This window comes from Haliotis rubra, unplaced genomic scaffold, assembly GCF_003918875.1.
Source record: "Haliotis rubra isolate DU_JTF1 unplaced genomic scaffold, ASM391887v1 Scf82, whole genome shotgun sequence".
In the NCBI taxonomy this organism is placed as follows: Eukaryota; Metazoa; Mollusca; class Gastropoda; order Lepetellida; family Haliotidae; genus Haliotis; species Haliotis rubra.
In genome coordinates, this window is record NW_025767546.1 from 2,114,121 (window position 1) to 2,141,592 (window position 27,472).

General features: G+C 37.8%; 1 protein-coding gene across 1 annotated transcript in view; it reads right to left on the minus strand.

The window, feature by feature from the left end:
- Nucleotides 1-27,472, minus strand: part of LOC124261987 (DNA-binding protein RFX6-like) — an 84,074-nt gene that overhangs the window by 49,632 nt on the left and 6,970 nt on the right. The window contains 1 exon segment of the mRNA XM_046696368.1: nt 19,549-19,729. Coding sequence (XP_046552324.1) covers nt 19,549-19,729 — 181 coding nt within the window.

Sequence of the window (27,472 nt, forward strand, 5' to 3'; positions counted from 1 at the left end):
TATCATACTCCCGTAGAGAAGAGTAACATTTGTATATACTGAGCGATCGATACATATTTGTTAGGACTCTTAACATATTCCACACACGTCGAGAATCGAACCAGGATCTTTGTCGTGAAGAACAAACCATTTAACCACATGCCCACCCTATAAAACTGAAACAGATAGTGTCCACGATTCAAGGAAAATGGATATTCAGTTAAAAGTTAATTGATTTTGTTTTGCGATGTTATATATCTGTTCAATGATCTAAATACGTATTTGGCTAAAACTGTTAAAATACAACATAAATGATGTATAACTATTTCATTTTCGACATCAAATTTCTTGATTTGTGTGTAAAAGGGATTTTAATATTATTTGTCATCGTTTGAAAGCAAAAGGTATTTCATAATTTCTCATCATAAATTAGTGATTAAACATATTCTAGAATTGAAGATGTACAGTATGTATCATCATGACACTGCACTGCTCGATTTACCTCATTTGGTTACCAGTGTTAAAATCCCGAGATCAAAGAGCATGTTTTAATCAGGATCAAGTCGCATTAACTGACATGTTTATTTTTTTCTGTCAGCAAGCCATTATCTAAGGACAACACTACCGACTTACGATTTGAGACAATATTTAAAAGTGTTTCAATTCGTGTGTTTGCGCATTTATGAATACATTTATTCAAGCCTCGAGTAAAAATGATAATATAATTATGTCACTGTGATGTTTGTATTTAATATGCATTTAATAACGATAAACAATGTTTCATAAATGTAAAACATGATGTATACATTAACAAATATAACATTAAAAGACATAGCCCTTATACAATAAAGCATAAATATGATGATAAAACCTGAAACATTTACATGAGGACGATACAACCAAACAAGTTCTGTCCGCTTGGTCCAACATATTAAAATGGCAGAGAGAAATGCACTTTTGAATTAACGTGCTTTTAATGATGCAGTTTTCACACTTTTGCAGATCCTTCTTTCACTGCAAACCATCAACGTTCCACAGGAACGCTGGGCCAGAGCAACTACCTTGCAATGTTACGGCGATTCATCCGTGCTGTCGTGAAGAGCATAAAATTAATTCGGCTTTGGACGCCCGTTAAGGTACAAAAGGATCTGAGTAAACAGATAAAGATATATCTAAGTGGGAGTGGTATCATCCGTACAAAAGATCACTTCATAAAGATAAAAAAATGCTTTTAAACTTTTGCTCCAGTTAATCTTAATAATCCGAAATCTAGAACATGGCGGGTACAGCAAAAATGTGGATTACTTTGACTTACATTAAAGAGAAAGCGAAACTGAGTAAAAGGATGCTGTATTATATGAGGTTTTAAATAACAATTTATATATACGTATTACTGATTATTATGGAGCAATGGGCTTAGATACTTGGTAAAGTTCTCTAAGGCACACATCATCATACCTTGGATGTAAGAAAGGTTCTGGAAATCATACCTACAGAGGTATGTTTTTCAGTTCTTTTCTTGGCGGATTTAGTTTTTATGTGCAATGAATTATAATTAATAAATGTGTTCTAATATCCAACACACTACGTGGTTTAAACTATTCAAAAGCTAAACTGGAATATAAACAAAATTACTCTGTATCATAATTTAATTATAACATATCGCCCAAATTTATACTATTAATTTGATTGTACATTCTTGATATAATCACTATCACGCCATTCTGAGGAGGGTTTAGTGACCCATTGAAGATTTCTCACTCCCCCTGTTGCCCAGGCAGCGGCTTAGCCCTCTGACCCGCTTCACCCCATTAAGGTGGGCTAATATCTTTGTAAATTTTGAAACAGTGTTGTTATTGATTGGAGCAAAATGAAGAAGATCCTCGTCGCCAGCGAGTCAAGAAATAGATCCTCCCTCCCACAGCCCATGTGGGCCTATGTGTGTTTGTAAATCACAGTCTATCTGTATTGGGTATTGCTGTGTAATTGCAGAGTAGAAGAATGCTGTACAATGAAATGAATAATTTTGTTTATAAAATTTATATAAAAGCTATAAAATCGTCGTGATCTTTCCGACGTAGCGATGAAATCATAAAATATTTTTGGCTGAGGGTAAATTACTTTGTAACAGTAATTGTTCAAAGAACAAAATAACTGGGGTTGTTACTGGTGATAGTTTAGTTGGTGGTTTAGCTTGTTTGAGTACCACCTACAAACACAAATCCTGTCAACACACGTCTAGGCTGTGGTTGAGGCGAGATGCGTATCTCTGTGTTCCATCACCGGTGTTGAAATATTCTGGCCTGCTGCAAGGGTAGATACTACCTCCTTGTCTTTTCCCGAGATAACCAGCTGACCTCCCCCTAACTCCCCCTACCCCAAATAGTTTATCCCCCACTCGATTCCCCACAGTCATGTGCACGTTAATCTCTTCTTGCATCCACACGACTGTGTACGGGTTCATATTCAACACCGATAATTTTATTATTTGCATTTTACACATCCCGAAAACCATCCTACCTACGTTGCTATTAACTGCCCTCGCCCCCTCCATACACACAAGAAACTCCACCAGCCACCTCTCAAAGGTCATCATCCGCCCTAACCAACACCATCGATCAGTCAGTACATCATCAACCTCTTTCATGTATCTTCGGTAAAACTACTTTATACTTCATCATCCACACCGAAAACGCATTCAATGTATCAGCCCACCCCACATAGTTCATCCTCCACTCCTAACCACCATCATCCATCAATTCAGCTCACATAGTTCATCATCCACCTTAAACCCCAATCATATTCATCAATCCACGTCTCACAGTTCTTCATCAACTCCGAATCCTCATCATCCTTCAGCACACCTCCCACAGTTCATCTCCAAAACAGAGCAATCATCGTTACCCACCAATCTCACTGCCCATCTAATCGTTTATCCGCCACCACCACTCACATCTAACCCCTTGTGTTATTCCAAAAGCGTTATCTTCCAACTCTACATGTTAAGTGTCAGTCAGATTGAAGCTGTTCTTGAAACATCGTTGCACCTGTCTACACAGCTGGTTAATGTTTGCTTACAGGTATATACTAAAGGAATAAAGTAAGGGAACACATATGAAGACAGACATCTTTACACCAGGAAAAATGCAACACTGTCCCTTCTTTATGTTCATATATTCCACACTGCAATGCATCTTTTAAAAATTGCCGTTTATTTCATAAATTTCTAAAATACAACGTTTACCGGTTAATACATGACACAGTTTACAAATGTCAATCCCACATGCAAATATACTGCAATCGGAACGTATTCGCATGTGTATATTTGACGTAACATCTCGCATCTAACTCAATGGCGATCAGTCACCTGTGCGTAATTTTGATGATACACAAGACCTCTAAACTGAACAAAACTCTGCATTCTCTTGTTCTATATTAAAATATTCTGGAATGATTGTGATCACATCTTACACTTCCAACTACATCTGGAGATACATCTACATGGAATACATGGTACTTAAAAACATAATGAATTGTCAGATATTTAATACAAACTAATATCTTGAAGTCCCAATATTCTTATCTGATACAATGTCAAGATAATGCTTTCATGTTCAAGACACTAAATATAATTCAAAACGAGGGTGAATGTTAATTTTCAAGAGACAATGTTCAACATATTTGCAGCAAAGCCTTGAGAATATTTACCATATCTTTAACACTGGTGAAATGGCATATCAACATCAATATCGTGAAAATTCGACCATTTCTCACAATAGCTTAAATACCACGATCTGCACAAATTATACATAGCCTATTTAAAATGTCACAAACAATTTAATTGCTTTTTCTTCTTGTGCATATTTTGATTTTTGACTGCATCATTTCTGTATAAAGATAGGATGTTGAATTATTCATCTAGATTTTCTAAACATTAATAAATTACTTGTCCTTCAGATCATAGTGAAACATCAGTTTATACGTTCCGCCTTCAGAAATGCCATAGTTGTAATATAGTACAGACATGTCAAATTGATGTAAATTCACACAAAGTTTATATCATTTAATAATGACAGGATGTAAACACCGGAATGTGTATTTTACTCCAAATTTGACATCGCCGCAACCTTGGGTTACGTCCACTCCGTAAATCAAGTCAATCCCGCTGTGCGGTAACACTGTTTCGGGTGGACTCAGTTATCTTAACGATTTATGCAATAGGGAAGACTAAACAGCGCATAAAACAGCCAGACCCAGTCCTGACATAGACTGCACTGCCTCCGTTATCATTCGATAACGCTAGTCAATATACACACATGGCCTCTAAGTATAACACGGACTGGTTTCTGTCTTGGAACAATGGTAGAGATAAAGTACGACAGTCGCTTTAGAGAGCCGAAAGTGATCTATGTTTGGCTTTCATTCACGTTAGACAAGAGAAAGATAACGCCATTTAGTCCGCCATCTTTGCAAATGGCCGCCACGGTTCGTGATAACTCGTTACATAGAAAGGACAACATATCGCTGTCAAATTCTTAACAAAATGAAGGGTGGAGATTAGAAGCGGGAGACTACCGATTTCATACAGGATATTGAACACGGTAAATCATCATTCAGTGACGAGAGCTGAGATATGGTGATTAATTATATTTCGGTGGTATTCAACCATCGAACGACGGATACATGATACAATGCTGTACACGATGAAGCTAAAGCTTAAATGCCTGACATGTGTTTGCCGTTAGACTGCTAGGGACGGACCAATTGTTATTCCAGTGGGGGCCTGGGGTGTTGTAAAGAAGCAAAATCCACAAAACCCAATATTTCTCTAATGTAGAAACAAAAACAAAAATTAAAACGATTATTGACGAATTGTTATTTTTTTGTAGCACACAATTTCTTTTCTTATCTACACTCTGAAGAAAAAATATTTTTCATTTACTCGGAACAAATTATTTGTTTCGACAAAAACTCGATTTAAATTAAACAAAAACGCTCGAAGAAATTAATGTTTACATTGATCACCTTGAACCAAAATTTATAAAATTTGTAATTTTAATCGACTGAGGGATAATTATTGAACAGAAACGCTAGATATGAGTTTCAAAACGTGAATTTAAATGTGTCCTAAACCTCAAAGGTTGACATGTCCTTCAAATGAATATTCCCACGGTAAACGTGAACATTGCCTGACAGGCAAATCAGTATAACCTTTACTGTGGGGAAAATAAACATGAAAAATCTTTTAATAACAGCTAGTTGCTTTATCGTACTGATGTGGCAGCAACTCAGGGGTCAATGGAAATCGTATCTACGTGTGTAAATCCATTTTCAATTTCCAGGCGCCTCGAAAGTCCATAATATTAACAGAAAATCTTCTCTAACGCTTGTGTAACCGGGGCCTATCATGTTCACCAATGATAGCCATAACACAAGTTAAACACCTTAAATCTAGCCCGTCCAGCTGGTTTCAAATGTGTTTGATATTGGTTTTGAAGGTAACCCTGGCTTAGTCGTCAGCTTGGAATTCATGACTCATCTGATGAGATATAGCGCTACAAGGTAATAAGTAAAGGGGCTAGGGTTACACAAGACTGGGAGCAGTCTCTAGTTCCAAAACTGTCTTAGTCATGACTGGGTATTCTTTTGCACCGTCGTTCTATGTTTAATGTTCAGGAGTATGTTACTTGTCTCGTTTTTGGTGCGTTCCAAATGAATTGAAAGTGTGATTTAAAAACATATGCATCATTATTTAAGGTTAAACAGTTATTTCACTAGAAAACGCAGCCGCTACAGCTTATTTGGTTGAGTTGTGCCAGTGAATTTCTAGGCAAAACAGTACTGGCTATTGCTGACCTTCTTTGGTGCATGAGGGGCGTTGGGGTAGCCTAGTGGTTAAAGCGTTCGCTCGTCACGCCGAAGACCCGGGTTCGATTCTCCACATGGATACAATGCAGTGTTTGCCCTTAACCCTGAAAAGCTGCAGGCCCTAAGGACCATAATAAGTATTGAGTCCTGATCAGAATGTGTAGGACCTATAGTTTTAATATGGAGATAATACTCTTAGTTATTGGTGATGAAAAAGCTGTCGGCTATAAGGTCCTGCAGAAAACAAAAGCTGTGGGTCCGAGTGGTTTTCAATCGGCCTGGGGCCTATGGACTGACGTTAATTCTGAACGCTGATACAATGTGTGAAGCCCATTTCTGTTGTCCACTCACTCTTTGTTGCATGAAAACGTTTATATGAAACTTTGTTCCATAGTTTAATAATGCAGTATAAGAATGCAATGACACACTGCCGATGACACTACTGATATCAAACGGACCTTTATAAATAATAAGTCATTCTATCTTTTAAACGGGGGTATTGGGACAGATTGCACAAAGCCAATTTAGCGTTATGAATATGCAATAGATTCACTGTTTGTACAATACATTCACACGTCTCCCGTCATACCAGGATCACATTTTGTACAATACATTCACGCAACTCACGACATACCAGGATCACATTTTGTACAATACATTCACACGTCTCCCGTCATACCAGATCACATTTTGTACAATACATTCACGCACCTCACGACATACTAGGAACACATTTTGTACAATGCCTTAAACATCCCCGACACACTTTTATGTACTGTACATTCATAATGCAATTTTTCGAAATTTTGTTCAGTTCATTCATACACCACACATCATGATATGATCACATTTTGAAAGACACAATCACAAAACACACGGCATTCTAGGATACATTTTATGTACAGAATATTCGTTCATCACACAACATACTTGAATCACATTTTATATGATTCGTTCGTGCATCACACGACAAGCTGAGATGTAAGCGAAAGGGTTAGGGTTACATTATACTGGGTCCTCGACAACAGGACACATTTTACACACCAAAATAATATGACACACTATGGACACTGTTCGTTTTGAATTTTCTTTCATCTTTCATTTTTCTCACAAAATAGAATTATTTATCATGACCAACATTGATCAACGTTGACCATACAGATTTGGGATGATGGATTAAAATCCTTCAAAGGGGACCCGAAAGAAATGAACGTGACAAATAATGAAATTCGCGAACTAAATTGTTCGACCACGTGTTGACGAGTGGAGGTTTGCTCGCTATCATATCTGTTTGTTTGATGATCATATCAGAACCGCCCATCCACTATTACAGACCCCAGACGTGAGGATCCCACACACCATACACAAGTAAACCCATAAGAATGTTGGATAGAGATTCCTGTTCCGCCTACATTCCCCGTGTGGGTTTTGGATACAACACGTTACTAAATGTCGGCACAGCAAGGAGCAGCCGGCCCACTGATACGAACTCGGAATGTATAACATATTTTTACCAACCACTCTGGTCAATATTTGACTACAAGTAGTCCTCGAGTCTGTATTATCAAAATGCGATAGCGAGATGGTCGGCACATTGCTGACATTAGTTGTAGCCCTACGCATGACCATAGTGACACAGACTATCTGCCTGACGAAACATAGGTTGGTGAGGGGTGTTTAGTGCTGAAGTCAACGTATTGATGAGGGTAAATGATGTGGATAGGCCACACAACATCTACACTTAAAGACTGTATAATCTTTTGTAAAATAAATCATTGTATGAAACTGAGCTGCAACAATTAATCACCATAACAACCGACAGATACTATTTATAAGCATGACTGCTAGGAAACAGCGGAAACAAGCAAACGCGAGTGCAAAGCAGACATTCTGCATGACGGATGGTTCATTATTCAAGAAAAACTACTGAATGTAACGGTATTTGTGAAATTCGAGTGCCCTTCTATTGAATGTAACGGTATTTGTGAAACCTCAATGTAAATCAACAGAATGTATCAACAGAATGTAGGGTATGTTTGTGAAACCTCAATGTCCATCAACAGAATGTAGGGTATATTTGTGAAACCTCAGTGTACATCAACAGTATGTAGGATATATTTGTGAAACCTCAATGTACATCAACAGAATGTATCAACAGAATGTAGGGTATATTTGTGAAACCTCAATGTACATCAACAGAATGTAGGGTATATTTGTGAAACCTCAATGTACATCAACAGAATGTAGGATATATTTGTGAAACCTCAATGTACATCAACAAAATGTATCAACAGAATGTAGGGTATATTTGTGAAACCTCAATGGACATCAACATAATGTAGGGTATATTTGTAAAACCTTATTGTACATCAACAGAATGTAGGGTATATTTGTGAAACCTCAATGTACATCAACAGAATGTATCAACAGAATGTAGGGTATATTTGTGAAACCTCAATGTAAATCAACAGAATGTAAGGTATATTTGTGAAACCTCAATGTACATCAACAGAATGTATGGTATATTTGTGAAACCTCAATGTCCATCAACAGAATGTATGGTATATTTGTGAAACCTCAATGTACATCAACAGAATGTATCAACAGAATGTAGGGTATATTTGTGAAACCTCAATGTCCATCAACAGAATGTAAGGTATATTTGTGAAACCTCAATGTCCATCAACAGAATGTAGGGTATATTTGTGAAACCTCAATGTCCATCAACAGAATGTAGGGTATATTTGTGAAACCTCAATGTACATCAACATAATGTACAGAACGTATTTGTCGCCTTTAAGACACATATTGTGCATTTAAAAGGGACACTGGAAATGTGATGTTTGTAACATACTGCCTGACAAAACAATATCCCCATTATCAGAATGACCTCTCACGAAATCATGTACAATGTCACACTTATACATATTTATTACATAGTTATATAAGTTATATCAACATCATTCAGAAGGTGTGATCACGTTCTCCGCATGCATCCAGTGCATGACCATGCACTGGTCACTCTTGTCGATTTCGTCACTTATGAAACCAATTTTGACTCTGTTGATATTGTGCAGGGATTGACATCAGCTGTTGATGACGCGGCATATATTGAAGTAGAAACTCCTCAGGAAGCTGATAAAAAACACACGTGCATTGATACGTATCTCAAACCTCACACACGCTCCATCTACAATTATTTTCCTCAACGAAATCTTGAGATGTCCTTCTCGTGATAGTGCTCAACTCTAGAGGTAAATCAACGCAAAGCAATCTCACTTACTCTACGGGAGTTTACGTGAGTGAACCAACTCTCCAGTTGGAAGTTACCGATGGTACTTGAACGTGTTTGCTTTCTTGACTTCATAAGTTGAAGAGTGAAGATAAGGGACATTATCAGTTACTCTGTCTTACTGTTAACTTGCAACACCTTGTCGGCAACGGGGGCCTACTGGTTTCAAGTTTGAAAACGGATTTTTTGTTGCAACAGATGTTGAGGTCGAAAAGGTAGCTTTTGAAAAAAGAAACTTATCTTGTCACTTGCAATAGATTATATGTCTTTAACCCCTTTTTGAGCAGCTTGAATTCTGTAAATGTGTCAGGAAAAACCTGAACTAAAAATCTGTATGTAAAAGAAAATTTCTCACAGTTGTGCGCTATTACCACTAATAGAGATGATGGTGATGACTTCAACGACGCTTATCATGATGGTGATAAAAATAATTATTGTTTTACATTGCAATATTCTTTTTCAAGCAGTTTTAATGTGACATGTACATAGACTCGGAAAGATATGTCTTCTAAGTCATTGAACAATTGGTATCGAATCTATCGTTTTGTCAAAGGACAGAATATCGTGGACGATTTTGGTCTGAATTCACCGAATTCGTCATAAAAGAGATAAAAACATGTCTAATGGCTCTTGACTTTATCAAATGCGTGTTGTATGAGAGAGCTTAGTTATACGTCTTCAGCGATATTCCAGCAATATTGCTCCGGGGGACACCAAAAATGGGCTTCATACATTGTACCCGTGTGTGAAATCGAATCAGGTTCTTCGGAGTGACGAGCGAACGCTTTAACCACTAGGCTACCCCACCGTTCCCTGTGTTGTATGAGGCTCTGTTGAACGATGTCTTACGATGTGAGTAAGTCAGGCGACTTCAACCATGCTATGTTGGACGATGAATAGAGCGATGTTTCGGTCCAAAGTGAGGTGTTTATGCTTATGTAGATTGACCCGCCAAAGTCAAATAATAACCAGTCTTGTGATGTCACAAAACAATTTCATATCCTAAAGTGCAAAACAGCAGTGAACATTATAAGAATGGATCATTGAAAATGACACCAGGTAGTCGCAGTAGGGACTCGTCATATTTTATTTCCATGAACAAGCAACCTTACTGAAGGCCATTTTTAAATTGCAACGACGAATGGATCAATAAAAATCAATTATGACACCAGGTGTTTGTTTGTAACAGTGGTATGAACCTTGAACTCAAATTAACGAAATTGGTTTCTAGCCTGTGATGACATTAACAGAGGGAATACCTTAAAGCTTCACATTCAGAACCTCGATAAAGGTTTGTTTAAGGGACAGTTCTACAGTTGGAGTAAGTCACATGTAACGTATTTACCTCACCATATTCTCAGGTTTAAAGTTACTGAGTTCGCATTTCCGATGGGCATATGAATTATTTTAATTCAGTAATTCATTGAAACTGCACGCGTTAATACAAAGTGATAGCGACCGCATTCACGACCAGCTCCAAAATAATACTGTCTGTTTTCGGCTCCCTTGTTTGTTTTCTATTTGGTTTTACGCCGCTTTTAGCAATATTCCAGCAATATCACGGCCAGAAATGGGATTCACACATTCTACCCATGTGGGGAATCAAACCCGGATCTTCAGCGTAACGATCGAATGTTGTAACCACAAGGCTACCCCACCGCCCCCACAACTTAATGACACATCAACTGTTCGCAAACGGTGAGCAGATCCTGCTTAAAGACAGATTTATCTGAAGTCATGTATATTTGAAACAAATGACTTTATATAAAAAAACTATATTTTATTAATGGCAATACCCTAATAGAAATGAACATAAAATTCAAACATATCCCTAAGATACGTCAATTCAGTTGTTTATACCCAGAGATATACAAACACATATTTCATTCACAAATTTTATAGATTCGATCTAAAAAACAACAAATTTGTGATTGCTTATTTTAGAACTAGCAATGTCATATCGGGTTTCTTATTCATTATACTTATATTTACTCATCTCAGTATATTACTGGGCAGCAAATATTCCACATTGATAATATGGCAAAACATGAAGCACTGTGATTCTTCAACAACTACAACGTTCTTCGAGCAAACATCAGTGTTGCGTTTATAGTATTCCAGTCATTCACAACTACACCTCAAATACGGAAGTCGGTGTTAATTTCAACGTTCAGTAGCAACACTGGTTAGGCAGTGTATGTTGTTGGTGTAATATAATCTCGTCCATTCATTCGCTGTGACTATAGCCAGCTCGACAACTTCGACCTGTTCCAGGATACGAAAACTTGCCGTTGACAAATATCCTCCATTGTAACTCGTTTGAAATATCACACACATTGCTACAGTCGACTATCCTCGCCGCAAGGGTATTCACCAGCTCAGTCAGGGTAGAGATCGATCCGAATGGCTTGGGATCCATGTTCGTTACAGTTAGGTGTTAATATTTACATCACACCACTGAATTTTGTTGTCAGAGATTAAAGGCGATGCTACCGTAGTGAAGAGCCTATGTTATGCAATTGGTCATAGCTGCCTAATTTACGTATTTAGATATACACGTATTTTCTGATAATTTGTACTAACATATGATGGCAATTTTCAATAACTGTTAGATGAACTGTCTTTTGAAAAAAAACAACGATTGAATTATATTTATCTTTATTTCAAAGCAGTAAGACTTTGGTTCATTAAAAAATCATTCTGTAAAATAATGAAAGTTTGACTAGGATATGTACACTTTCTATCTAATCAGATGAAATTTGTTTGTTTCTTTTTTCATCGACTAATTGGCGGTTTCAAAGCAGTAGGATTTTGATATATTACAAAATTATTCTGTGAAATAATGAGAGTTTAATTAACAAATGTCATAATACACTTTCTAGTATCTTATCTGATAAAATTTGTCTGTTTCTTTTATATCGACTCATTAAGTAATATTCTTGTCATGTGATTGGGGCCTGTAAGCAATCGAACCTAGACATGAAAATTCGTCATACAGTGTAAAACACTACAGCATATGGCTGACTGCGGCGTTCAACAACACTCGCTCACACTCACATCATGTGTAGATCTGTACTGGAGGACTTATAAGACTAAGGAGACTAATACTGAACTGGTTCAAGAAAATATAAACCAATAACTTATCCCAAAATGTCCAATAAGGCTCATAATATTTCAGTTTTAGATTTTACTCAATTATTAACTCTGTTGATTACAGCCACTTCTTATTGTTCAAATTCCATGGCAACAATACGATAGTCCCGCGTTACAGTTTCTGATCTAGTTGTCTTTGTTTTTGTTAGCTTTTAAAAATCAATTGAGTTTCTGACACGGAAACACTTAGTGTGTTTATTTTGTTCAAATATATATTGACGTTATTGTTGACTTTAATTTGTCCTTGTGCGGATTAGATATTTGTTTTGGTAATTACTTTGCAGGAAATAAATAGTATGAATCAAGTTAACTCTGACAAAATTCTGTTTGCTGACGTTATGACACACAGGAATTGCTGTGGTGCTTACCTAGCACGACGGTCCACAGATGTAAGGAAACATTTACACAATTATCGTTTTCAGAGATGAATGTCAGTTTCAAATAGATCGTTCAGTTTAAACGTGACGGCCGTTCCTGTTCCAGAAAAAATACAACGAACCGCTATACATACATATATTACGTAAAAATAAAACGTCTGGGGAAATATACATTAATTAATTTTCTGATTCATCATCTAAACAGTTGTTATCATGGGAAATACTGAGATAATAAAACATTTCGCAATGCTTTGCTGTTTATGTCATGTACATTTCACAACTGCAACATGACCAGGCACATGTACCAATGTCAATAGCATGTCAATATCACGTACTAGTACAGAGTAATATGTGGGCTATGTTGCCCTTCATTATTATATCGGTATCTCCCGCTTTCATACTCCTGTTCATTTCCGAATATTACATAACAAGGGGAAAAATCACCTTATTTGAATCACAAAATCTTGATTGGGCATAAAGATATTTTTTTCAAATTTACATATATTCATATTACAAAATGACGTGGTGTAAATATCTTGTTATATACTATCTTATATAAACAACTGACACTTATGCAAGAATATGAACGCAGACAGTAAGTTGTAGGGGTATGTATGTTTTGTACCATTATGAAATGAAAAGACAAAAGAAGAAGGTAAAATACAACACAAAAAACAAACAACAACAACAAAAAAACACACTAACAAACAAACAAAAAACAGCTAGGAGTTGCGACGAGAGTTGTCATCTGAAGTCTCCTTGTATATATTACAATACAGTTCGGTGACATGCGGTGTACATTTCATCATATCGTGAGGGAATATCCCCACGGGTATAATTCCTTACTTCATTTTCTCACCTCATACCTATAATCACCAATAATCCGAGTGTTAGACTAGACTTAAGAAACTGACAAAAAATCCTCACCACTCACCAACCTCCACCCTCTTCCTGGGGGTCGAGCTATGACGGTTTTAACCACATTATTTCACCTAACCCATAAGTAGCGCTATCAACACTCGTCTCCTCGTGTAATTGACAACGATTTTTACTGTTTAGCCTGTCAATTTCACTTTCCAGCGTGGTGCTATGTACATATCGAAAGGAGATTAGAGTTACACAATACTACCAGGGATGCCGCTCTCTTCAAACTAGGAATTTATTTCATTTACTTTGTATAAAATGAGTTTGTTTACCTTAAAGTGTAAACAATGGGTCACAGGTATGACTACTGCTAAGAAACCAGGAGGTGTTTCTAGTCATATTTGAAATCTGATGTTTGACGTATGAGGCGCTTGGATTTGGTGACGTGATGCATTACACAAAATGAGGAGATGTACTGAAAACTATGTTTATAACAAACACGTTTATATCGAACTGACGAATATAACGAAATGTGGTCAAAAGCACTTGCTGTATGTTTTAGTTGAAATACATACAACGAACTACCGTTATAGCGAAGTACTATTATCAGCCCTTCGAGTATCTGTAGTTTAGTTTGTTACCAAAAAATGAGATGTGTTACACAGAATTAGGTGTATTACACTAAATGAGGAAATGTATTTCACAAAATGTAATGACGTATTATACAAAATTAGGAGACGTATTACACAAGATCAGAGACGTATTACACAAAATCAGGAGACGTATTACACAAAATCTACTTTTTCGGTAAACGAACGAAGTCATGCATAATTTTGCAAACATAATCTGCGATGTAAAAGTATGGATGCAGCAATGCTAAAACCAATTTGGAATAAAGAAAATTTACAATATTGTAATTTTTAAAGAATTATTCTGAACATCTATTCATAAAATGCTAAACAAATAGCACGCCCGCATACCGGTAGACACAGTAAGTGTTCACAATACGTTAACACGGTATGGGATAAAACACAACAATTGGTTTAACTTTAAGAACATAATTCGGACAAGCTCCGACTCATACCCTCTCGTCAAGAGCACCCTACCCCCACTCCCTCACCCACCCTTCCCTCTCCCCTCATTCCCCACCCCTGATCAGGCAGATAAACTTCTAGCCCTCTAAATCAAGCGGCTAAGAAAACTGTGCATACGTCTAACCCCTCGGTCGTTTCTTGACAAGATAAATTAAAAATCAATGCTACCACACGGGTGGGTTTGTAACGGTTGGAAATTGAGTTCACGTTCAGCGCTGTCGCTGACTGACGGTTGATGTGACATTGTGACTTGTTGTTTACCTCACGTGTACATATAGGTGCACGAATGCCCCCTACTAGGGAAAAATCTTAAATGACGCATATAGCACAATTCGGGCATTATCAACGTGATTTAAACAAAATTCATTGTCAAAACGAAATTGGATTATTTGGTGAGAAGCAAGGCGTATTTGGATACCTCTACCTACAAGGAAATTGAGCATTTAATAAAACTAATGTGTAAATTACGTGTTTTTATTTTCACAGCCTTCACATGTATTATGGAGCGGCGTTAATATAGAGACATGTAGGCTTGCTTGCCAATCCTTTTCATTTCTTCTGATTTGAATAAAATATGTTTAAACCAATTCAGATTAAATGCGCCCTACTGTTGCAAATAATAAACTTATGCAGGCATATAGGTGCACCGGAAACACTGACATACATGTATAGTACAAAAATTAAAGGGTGAACTTGTAATGTATGATGATGAGCCGTTCGACCACAATTTGGCAACATGCATTCTGTAATGTCAACGTGAGATGATCGAAGCAGAAAAGTTTACAAAATAGGGAATAATAAAATTATGACGTGCATTATATGGATGCTTATACTTCTTGCAATAATATATGACGCGACAGCTGATCCATCACATAAGTAAATATTGTATTGTCTAGTTTCACTCGTTAACGTCACTATTATATATTTCTAAACTTTTAATTAATGACACGAAGAAAGAAAGAAAAACATTTCTCAGAATCGCATGTCACGTTGTATGAGTAGTTTGAGGAAGAGCCAGTCGTTATAAGTTTTTTTAGTGAAACCATCACTCGTGGATCCGAATAAAATAAAAGTTGTGACCATTTTACAAATGAACTATGTCAATAATACCGGAATAGTTCATCAACACCATATTTCCATGAATTTTCAACCAAAATCATGATCAGTAAATATACTTCTGGAGTCTTTGGGGAATTTGAAACAAATTACGAGGCATGTTTGTACTATATATTCACATATTAAAGGAATATGGGCGAACACATGTGATCAGTTTGACTAAAAATCGTTTAAACTTCCAAAAACAAATTTATCAATTTTTGTTGTAATATTTCATAAAGCCTTCTCTCGATGGTGCTTATAAATAAGATAATAAAATAGACAGTTAAGCTTCATTTCTCCCCAACACCACTGTAGAATTTCGCACCTCTCAATCCGACCATTTTAATGACCAGCTTTCTGAGGCACGTCACCAAGGGTTTCCACAAAAAGCCGAACTCTTAAGCGAAAAGAAAACATCTCTGACAACTTGGCAACTAGTAACCACTCTCAGGCGATTCCAGGTCTACCGGAACACGTTGTAATAAGCCCGTGCAGGTCTCGAGGTGTTCCTAGTGATGGCTGATACCCATTCTGATTCTCCCTCCTACTGCGTTTCAAGCACTCCATATTTCACTCTAAATACAATCGGGTGACATGAAAATTACCCCTCGGCGAAAGCGGCACTGTTTGCATTAAACATTCGAACAAGACTTTAAACTATTGTGATGTGTAAACACTGTACCTTTTCTTTGTTAAAACGGGGTTTGATAATGTAACATATATATAAGTTGATTTAGGAGCAGTGGGTTCTTCTCATCTGTGACGTATCTGGATGTCGTAAATGTCCTCCAGACGGCAATGATTGGTTGTAAGACTGTCAGAGTAAGATATACCAGCATAGGCTCTACAACCAATGAAACCGTCTCCGCCAGATGTATCTAGGGTTGCATAGGGCGATTTAAGTATTACTTGAGAAAAAGATTTGACTTATTATTGAAATAAATAAAAGAGAATAACTTGTCTTGGTTTTCTGCCGAAATAGATTCCATTCGATGGAAAAGGCAATTTCAGCTAAATCAGCGTTTTTTTCAAAGCTTAGTCAGCTGATTCTGGTTGGTAGCTGTTTTATTGATCTTGGTGTTTATTGATCTTGGTGTTTATTGATCACAATGTACAGTGAGATCAGCGATTCCGTTGTTCCGAAAATCTTACCTCCCACAACACTCCCGTAGAACATGATTAAAGTTCATTTCGCGGTTCTTTTTTCACTAATCTTACATTTTGTAAATGACTGCATTTTAAACTGCGATGTCCGGGATTTCACTGTGACGGAATGTTCGTATTCATTTTACCTATATATATAAATTTTACATATATTAAGTTTCTTTACAACAGCATTCTTCGACATTGAAATACCAAATTTTGTATTAGGAGTTATAGTTTTTAGCACAGGTACATATATACCTTTGATTCAGTTATGAAAATAAAAAGATATCTTCAAAAATTGCCAAGATGATGCTCGATTATTTCCCTAGTGGAACAGTATTCACGCAGTATCACATTCTGTCAACTTGATGAGGCTATAAACATGAACCACTTTTGTAAAACCCGCCATTACGAGTATGAAACTGACGAACCTAAACACAATCTTTGCGAATCTAGAATTCGAACCCTCGAACACAGGTTCCTTGCACCCAAGATCGAATTCACCAAACCAACAAAGTGCTTGATAATTACGCAAGCCAGTAGGTAGCAATACGCATCCTCGGTACAAGTGAGTGAGTTTAGTTTTACGCCGCACTCAGCAATATTCCAGCTATATAGCACCGGTCTGTAAATGACTGAATCTCGACCAGACAATAGTAATCAACAGCATGGGCATCGATCTGCGCAATTGGGATACGATGACATGTGTAAACCAAGTCAGCGAGCCTGACCACCCAATCCCGTTAGTCGCCTCTTATGACGACAAACATGGGTTACTGAAGATGAATTCCAACCCGGATCGTCCTCGGTACAAAACCCTAAAATAAACCCAAACAAACAAACAATAACAAACAAAACAAACAGACACACGAGTACGGATGTGGTGTTGACAATTACCGGCACGTGAAATCTATGATTCATAACAACAACAATAATATTTTTTTGTCTCTTCTGTAGCATAAAGGGATAAAACTTCGCACAGCGAATGTCGTTGACTTTGGGGACGTCTCCCGACCCCACCACGCTCCTCAACCACCCCTATCCCATCCTTGCCCACCCTGTGCTCAATTACATTGATGGCAATACCAATTATTTAGTTGGCATTGACACAACTAGTAATCAGTTATCTCCCTTGACTCCCTGACGACGCCCGTAACAATCAGCGCAACCTAGGAGACGGCCGTATGAGTTTGGCATCACATGAAACTAAGTCAAGGCGACAAAGTTGCTCATCATAATATCGCAACATATTACAATAGCGATAGAGATGTTGCAACAGCATTGTGACAGTCGATGCTAGGTACTACTGCAACACTTCTCATCGTCACACCAAAGTAAAGTGACAAAGTTTTAAGACCTTTATGCTATACACATATTAAGGAATACAAATAATTTATGCTTGAGAAAATATCTGAAAGAAATGACAAGCTTCTGCTCAATTATTTACATAGTAGAAGTCTCGAACAATAATTATAGCCAAAGTTTTAAGACCTTTATGTCATACACATATTAACGAATAACATTAGTCAATCTGAATCAAGTTATTTGTATGTCTTTTAGCCGACTCATCTGTGATGTTTTATCAAAAGGGGATCAGACTTGCGAAATGACCTTTATAAATTTCCATGCTGAGAAGCATGAGCTTGGGAGAAAATATATTTGTATATATTATATTATTCATATCAAACAATGGTCACTATGGTACTGAACTTATTAGCATCATAAAGCTTAGAGGATAACGGAGATGACGTCATCATTATATAATACATCACTATGTCCTTGACCTCAAAGCAAAACCACCATGCTGGGTGCTGGGATTGTGTTTTGCGTTTGCAACATTTCGAGACATCTTTGCAGGACAAGTACAACACAGGCAGCTACTGAACTGTAGCTTTCAAACAGAACATTGAACACTAGTGACTGTACTAATATTCTGTGAATGAGTCTTCAGTAACCCATGCTTGTCGTAAGAGGCGACTAACGGGATCGGGTGGTCAGGCTCTCTGACTTGGTTGACACATGTCATCGGTTCCCAATTGCGCAGATCGATGCTCATGCAGTTGATCACTGGAGTGTCTGGTCCAGACTCAATTATTTACAGACCGCCGCCATTTAGCTGGAATATTGCTGAGTGCGGCGTAAGACTAAACTCACTCACTAATATTTTGTGAATAGAGGTTATGTATTATTGCACGTGTTTTTCTTATATGTTTAAGTGTTCTGCCAATTCCTTCGTAAAAGGATTAAACTTTCAGTTGCCTTTATTCACTTTAAACCTGTAAATTAGATAGAAAACAGAGCCACAACGTTTAACTTTGAACTAAAAGATTCTTTTTCTGGTAACAATTTCAGAGGTCATCATCATCACCTAATGCAGCAACTCAAATTGCATTTAAAACATCACATGCAGTACAAGTATTCAAATGACCACAGATCCGATCACATTACCAAGTGGACATGTAACGATTCCATCATACCTGATACTGTCAATGGCCACACCTGATCTTACCACATCAGTGCCATCTTTAACAGTAACGTCATGAAGGAAACTAGTTCATCAGGAATGATGATAACAAACAGATTCTGTTGTAAACGTTGAGAAGAAATATATAACCTTTATAATCCGGACCCCGATCAGAAAGGTTATCGTTTAAAGAGTGAGAGGAGTAGAACTCACCACTGCAAGGTCAAGTTGGTCTGCTTCTTCTTGTCCCTCATGATCTGGGCCACTGTCTTCTTCTGCTGTTGTTGTGAGATGCTGTTGTCCTGGCAACTGTTCTCGTGACCCCCGGGCTTCTCTTCATCCTCCATCATACTGTCGTCGTCTGAGAACACCTGGCTGTCATCTGTGTCAGGCTCTGGAATCAGAGACTTCAGTGTCAGAACACGTGTCCTACCAGGTTCCTTTGTAAAGACTGGTAAACCGATGTACAAACCAAAGCAACTACAGTCCCGGTGTTTGGGCAATACGTTACAATATAATGAAATAAATAATTATAAATATAGAAAACACCACAAGAAAAAATACCCAAAACGACGACAACAACAACAACAGCAACAAAATAATAAAATAACCCCACCTACACAAAATCCAAAAGAAAACAGCATAAATATTTTGAAAACTCATTGTGAATTAAAAATCACAAATTTGTGATCGTGTTGCCCAAACACTACAGATATCCTTCGCAGTGCTGTGCGAGATATCGTGTAAGTTTTCTTGAATCACACGGGCATGCTATGCCGCTATTTGTTAAGAGCAGGGCTATAACACCTGGTGCTATTCTGATTACTGCGAAGTAAATGGAAATACAGTCACACAACTATTTGTACGCATATCTTTACTGAACTGTTTATTATTATCAAACTTAATCTGAGGTTAAAACGAGCACGTTCACCGCATTGAAGTTGCTGGTGTGTAGCTTCTCCGAAATGACTTGTGATTAAATAGCATGGCCGTACTGAGGTTAAAATGGGTTTCTTTACCACACAGGTTAAAATGGGTATCCTCAAGGCGAAGAGGTTAAATTGGGTATCTTCTAGGCAATGAAGTTAAAATGGGTATTTTCAGGGCGATGAGGTTGAAATGGATATTTTCCAGGCGATGAGGTTAAAATGACTATTTTTAAGGCAATGAGGTTAAGTTGGGTATATTTATATATTTATCGCACTGATGTATAAATAAGTACTTGTGTGGTAAACAAGCATTTCCTTGATAGTTAAAGGATATCTGGGGTCTTAATGAATATACATGTACGAGGGTAAAATGAGTATAGTCGCCGTACTGTGGCTTATATGAGCACCTGAGGATCTGACGAGTATCTGCGCCTGTCCTACCTTCATTGCAAAGGATAAGTGTCATGTAGTATTGACATAATGCACGTATTTGAATCATAGATAGTATTGATGTTTCCTAAATCAATATTTCTAACAAAACAATGTGTCTCTGCAACACAAGTACACAGACCCTGAACCTCGAACCTCACTATACAAGACAAAACCCATGCCATGACATGAACATGAACCCCCAAAATTCCCATGCCCCTGACCCTAAACCCATGCCATGCCATCAAACCCCAAACCCCACTCCATGCCCCTTAACCCTATGATCTTAACCCCAAACCCCGTTCCTTGACCCTCGACCCTAAACTCCATGCATGTCATCAACCCCAAAACCCCTTCCCATGTCCCCTCCCCGAAACACCATGCCATGCCCTCAACCCCCAAACCCCTTGCCATGCCCCTGATCCTAACCCCATGCCATGCCATCAACCCCAAACCCCTTCCCAAGCCCCCGACCCTAAACCCCATGCCCTGCCATCAACCCCCAAACCCTTCCCATGCCCCCGACCCTAAACCCCATGCCATGCCATCATCCCCAAAACCCCTTCCCATGCCCCCGACCCTAAACTCCATGCCGTATCCATGTTCTCTCTACGGCAGACAAAAGCCTGATTCACGGTAATGATAACGGTAGATTACGAAGCTTATCTCACCAGCTTGTGACCAGTTGATAAAATTAATGTCAAGATATTTTAATGTGTTAGAGATGTCTGTCAGTTTGGCGATAAAACAATTTATTCATGTTTTGGCGTGAAAGACTTTGTGTCAAACTGAAAGAGATTATGAAAGTTAATATCTCAAGATGACGTTTATATGGATTAAGTTAGGGTCTGTTTCGGGTGACAGAGTGTCTGGGCGATACAGTGGTCGACGGTGGCGCAGTTTGCGGTACAAACCAGCGTTCTTTGACTACATCAGAAACATTTACTGATCATGTGTTCGACGCCAGTTCATGTCAATTATGATCACAAACCCCATCCCAGTTCTCCCATCAAAGGAACAATTCAGGTCAAACCGTGCTACAAGTATAGTAAATACCGGATAGTAAAGACAGTTACATATACACTTCTGTAAGATTGCACGCGGGTTCGATTCCCAACATTGGTACAATCTGTGAAGCCCATTTCTGGTGTCCCCCGCCGTGATATTGCTGGAATATTTGTAAAAGTGGTGTAAAACCAAACTCACTCACTTACACGTGTTACTGGGCTGAAAATAGTAGCTAAAACACTGCAAACAGCAGTGGCACCGGTATCAAGAAACCTTGACATTGCACGAAAATTTGTTTTTCAATTCTCTCCACCAACAAACATGGGTTTAAACCCATCATTTGTAACAGAATCAAAACCAATAAAACACACACTATCACTACGGCATTGCCCTGACTATGTTACCCGTGTAGACCCGGGTTAGAATTGGTCTGCAGTAACCCATGATTGTCGTAAGATCGGGTGTCAGGCTCGGTGACGTGGTTGACACGACCCATCGTATCCCAGTCACGTAGACGCTCATCATGTTGATCACTTGATTGTCTTTTTCAGACTCGATTTTTACAGATCGCCGCCATATAGCTGGAATATTGCTGAGCACGGCGTTAAACAACAAACCAAAACAAACCTTACTTGGTATCGCAAAGCCCAAATGCTCAAATGCCACAATATTCACACAAAGCGACAGGCGATATACAACCGATGTACATGCGTTGTTTCTTAAAGAAAATGACTCAGTAACGATACGAAGTGTTTCGCGTAGAGGTAAGCGTATCCTGCCTCATTGGCGACATCCATCACAAACACTTACAAAGGCAGGTCAAGTATCCACCTGACCAAACGGACATCTCCAAACCTTGAAATGAGAATGCCTTTACCTTCATTAGGGTTTGATCAGTGCTCTTTCACAGTTACAGTCTTCAAACTGCGAATGGCATTCTTTGATGGGCATTTGACCTGTCTTCGATGCACAATATATATGAAGAACAGTTTTGGGTATTTCAACATTTGTGCATGACTTTACATCATGAGTATTGTTGCTACAAGGTCGCCACTGCTGGGGCCTTTGTGGGCTTTTTTCCTCATTCCAGTATAGTTCAGGGAAATAGGCAGCCTTGGCTGGCCCCAATAATGATAATTTATTTACTTCCATCTTCCTTAATGTGTTTACATGCATTTTCCTCTGTTCTATATCTGATGATTGATAAATACCACATCAGCATTGCTAATTTACGGTACAGTACACAGAATCGAATCTTGAACGAATGTTTGACGAAGAAATGTTGGTAAAGCGTTGACCTTTGTACCTACACGTGTTACTTATGGACCTTCATCCCGTCTTATATGAGTTAGATCTCCAACAAGTGTTACAGTAAATGAAACTACCAAGAGGTAAAACTAGAATAAGACATGAAATACAAAAAGCTGCTGTTCAGAGATTTGAAACCTGTATTTTGCATTTGAAACTGACCATCATTCGGATATGATTCATAAAAGGAAGACAAAACGGCTTGATGATGCAGAATTTTCGTTTAACAATAATTATTTGATCGGGAACGTCAAACGCCTTCACACATTTTAACAAGAAATCTCTGTTGTCTCCGCCGTATCATTCTGACTACGTCAGGAACGTACTGGTATAAACAACAAGTCGTAGGTCTCACCCAATCTTTCCTTCCTGGAACGAATGCGAGAAATTGAAAAGTGTGCTTGGTAGAAGGGTATATTTACCATATGGTCTGATCATATCATTTGTAAACTCAAATTGTTCATCTCGTTTGCTGCGAGATCTGTGCTAGGATTGCATCAAATACCCAACAGGAAAATACATGCCGAGCTATAAGTGTGTGTACATGGGTGGAAATAACTTTAAAATTGATAGTGTACTCCGGTACAGTGGCACATGTAAAGTCACTTGCCCTGATAATTTTCCACTATACCGACCGTTTTCTTGCTGATTTGTTAAATAAACAACATAATTAACATTGGAAAGTCAACTGGACACCGGTACAGTGTGATATACAAATTCGCTTGCCCGGCAGAAAAAAAACACTGGACTCGCACGTTGGGCAATGGGTTATTTCCACCCCTGGTGTATTGTGATCATTTCGGAAAGGGATCTACGCAGTCTAAGTCGTGACTTGTTGTTTTCTAGTAAGGGGAAGTGATATTTTACCTGACAATTTCTCTAGATAAATTACTAAAAAAACCTAAAGCTAAGTAAGGTCAAAATCACGATGTTCCTTCTTCTTCTTCCTTCCCTGTTCTTCCCATCAGTCAAACAATACTAATACTATACTAATGTACTATCTGGCATATGTTTTTAAAAAGAAATGCAGACAATTACTTACTATTTTTAAAACGTGTCGTTTTATCGAAAAAAAAAGAAATTTCCGACATCTCTAACTTTTCAAATGATGTGCAGTATGACTTTACATTCCTTTACCTTAATCCATTACTTTCTACATGCTGCCACTACAAAACATGGTTAAACCAAAATCTGAAATATCACTGCAATCTGTTCGATAACTAAGCTAGTTATTGACAAATAGTTTCAATGGACACATTGGGTTAAGACATCCCCTATCATCGGAACCTTATCTCGCAGTGTCTGTTCAAACATTCTGGCAGATGTCACCATACGTCTACCCATGTCAATATACAGCAGTGTCCGCTGGCTCGATTACAGGCACATATATTTCTGACAAGACTTGATATACATGAGGCAGGAGTTGGGCAAATTAGATGAAGGTGTGTGTTTATTAAACTTGAAATCTTTGACCCAAGACAACATGATTTATGTGTTTGTTGGGGAATTATGGAGTTATCAAGTGCATCTAACATTAAAATTGAAACGGAGTATATTCTTACTATATATTGGTCAGCTTAAACGAACCTCAATTTGTTTGTCATATATTATGAAGATGTTGTCTTGTTTTAATGTGTTATTTTATTCCCATGTTATATAAGGAAATGATTTAGACAATTAACACGCATTAATTACTGCACAATAACGCACATTAATTACTGCACATTAACGCATTATCAGTTTCTATTTAATATTTGCACATCATTTATGTTTCTGAAATCACAAATGGTTCCTCTTCACGTTTAACTGAGCATGATGTACTTGTGAAGGAGGGATGGCATGTTTTAACGTTGAATATGCTCATATCTGTGTCTTAACCCCTGAATCAAGGCTTTGGCTCAAATATGTGGTTAAACTTCTTTAAGTTCATACTGCATTTGTATCATGGATGGAAACCTATGTTTTGTTTGAAAATTCCATTTGGGCCTTATTAATTTTAATACGTGAATTTTGTAATGCACGTAAAACCCAGTTTAGTTTCCAGAGAGTCGTTGAATATTTTTTCCTTTGATATAAGAATCATTATAACGACGTGAACCTGTATTTTACTCCAATAATCGTTACACATTCCTTTTAATTTTAATTTATTATGCATTCTTATATTGTTTTATTTCAGGTAGTCATTGTGCTCTTCTTTTTTATTCTAATTTTGCAACTTTTCCATGGGCGAGGTCACATATTTTGCTTCAGGTTATCTTTGAGCACTTTGAAAAAGTTGATAAAGGAATTTATCAGTTTTGGAGGATTATTCGCCTTTTAGTTTGCGTTTTGGGTTACTCACAGCGGTCACATGTAAACTACGACAGGCTTCAAATCGATGACTCACGGTGTAAACTGTGCACTTTGGACAGATACATCTGCTGTGTGATAAAATGACATTCGTTTTTTGTAAAGCCGAATTTATGGCACAGGGCATGTTGCAAGGAGTTTTATCTGCATTGATATACAGGTAGCGAGATATATGTCACATTGTACTTAGGCATAATATGGCGGAAATTGTAAAAGTGAAAGGTGTGAATATAATAATAGGCAAGGAAAGATGACAATAAATGGATGAACACCTTCTTTATAACAGAGAGAGAGACAATATATGGATGAAAACCTTCTTTATAACAGAAAGAGAGCGATGTTTCGGTGTAGGTTCTAACACCGTTATTGATCCAACTTCTAAACGCCCCTCAAAGAAGTTAAAACAATTGGTTCATAAGATTTTCAATCATTGTGGCATTTCAGGTATACTGTTGGAGATGTTGTATTGGTGGGAGTCGTGTTGTTGTCACCACCCACATCCTCTACAGCATCCTCCTGCTCATCGTCATCGTGATTATCATTGTAACCTTTCCCCTTCCGTTATCGCTCTCTTTCTCTCTCCGTCTCTCTCCCTCCCTCGCGTTATTGTTAACCATTGTCTTACATTAAAAACCTCTCTCTCGTTCTATATATGTTTCTCTCCCATTCTCTCTCCCCATCTCGCACTCACTCACCCACTGTCCCTCACTCAGTCGTTCTTTCTTTCTCTCTCCCTCATCTCGCACTCACTCACCCACTGTCCCTCACTCAGTCGTTCTTTCTTTCTCTCTCTCCCTCATATCGCACTCACTCACCCACTGCCCCACACTCAGTCGCTCTTTCTTTCGCTGTCTCTCTCTCCCTCATCTCGCACACTCACTGTCCCTCACTCAGTCTCTCTCTTTCCCTCTCGCTCTCTCTTTTTTTCTCTCTCTTACTATATATATCTCTAATTTGCCATCAACGTTATGCCATATAATGAGACTCAAGTCGAAACCGAAACAAAAGTTACATTCAGGAGCTTTGAGCTTACATCCCGCTAATAGTCACGTAGTGCAAACCAACACGACCTACAGGGACTCCACGAGTCGGCGGATTTATTGCTTTATGACACCTTGTTGTATTTCACGCAGGTGTTAATTACCCATTGAGTGCCTTGTTTTACACCCGATAAAACCTCCTTAAGTCAATCAACACTTCGTAAATCACAGTTCATCTTAATCATTAAGCTTATGTTATCTTTCACTGACATGGCATTGCAGTCTAGTTTCTATATTCGAATTACATCTATCGCAGACACGTGTCGCAACTGGGATTTACCACCACTTGACATTAAGACGAGAATACAATATTATGTATGGTTGTGTGGATGATGTATGTTTGGCAAGGGCAGAAATGTAAGGCTTGGGGTTTAAAAACGTATTGCTACCTTTAATTATGTGAGGTCGACATTGTAATTCTGTATCAAATAGGGGTTGTATATCAGGACCCAAAATAACAAGACGAAAAAAGCAAACGCCTGAGAAAAACAAAGCGCCTTTGAGCAGCTGAGATGAGCTGGATATTGGCGCTATACAAATATAATATAATTATAAATTACTTTATTCATGTAAATTTTGGATCTGTTATACAGAGGACAGAATTCGAACATTTTGAGATCACATCTAGGCGTGGGACAGGTTATCCTGAGATACGAAAGGCATATATATTTCGGGTGTTTTGAACAGATTCCTGCCTTACTCCCTCCTGCCTGAATTGTTATCTTCCCCTGACACTATACTATTAACAATTTCTATACTACTAAATTATAATTCATCATGTAAAACATTTTGGTCATAATTCATAAAATTAAATTTTCATTCATTCACCAAAGCCATCTTATTTTATTTATTTCAATACGTCATACTTTATATTTTTGTTTTTAAGTTTTAAAATTATTCTGTTCCTTTCAAATTATTTATGGTGCCATAAACATTTACCAAATTCTTATCATTTGCACTCGGACGGCACATGCTGACGTTAATGTTCTTCTACAGAAAGAAACATCCTTTAATGAAGACATTGTCTTGAATTGGTAATATCGTTGTATATACTGTACATGTTGGTTATAGCGT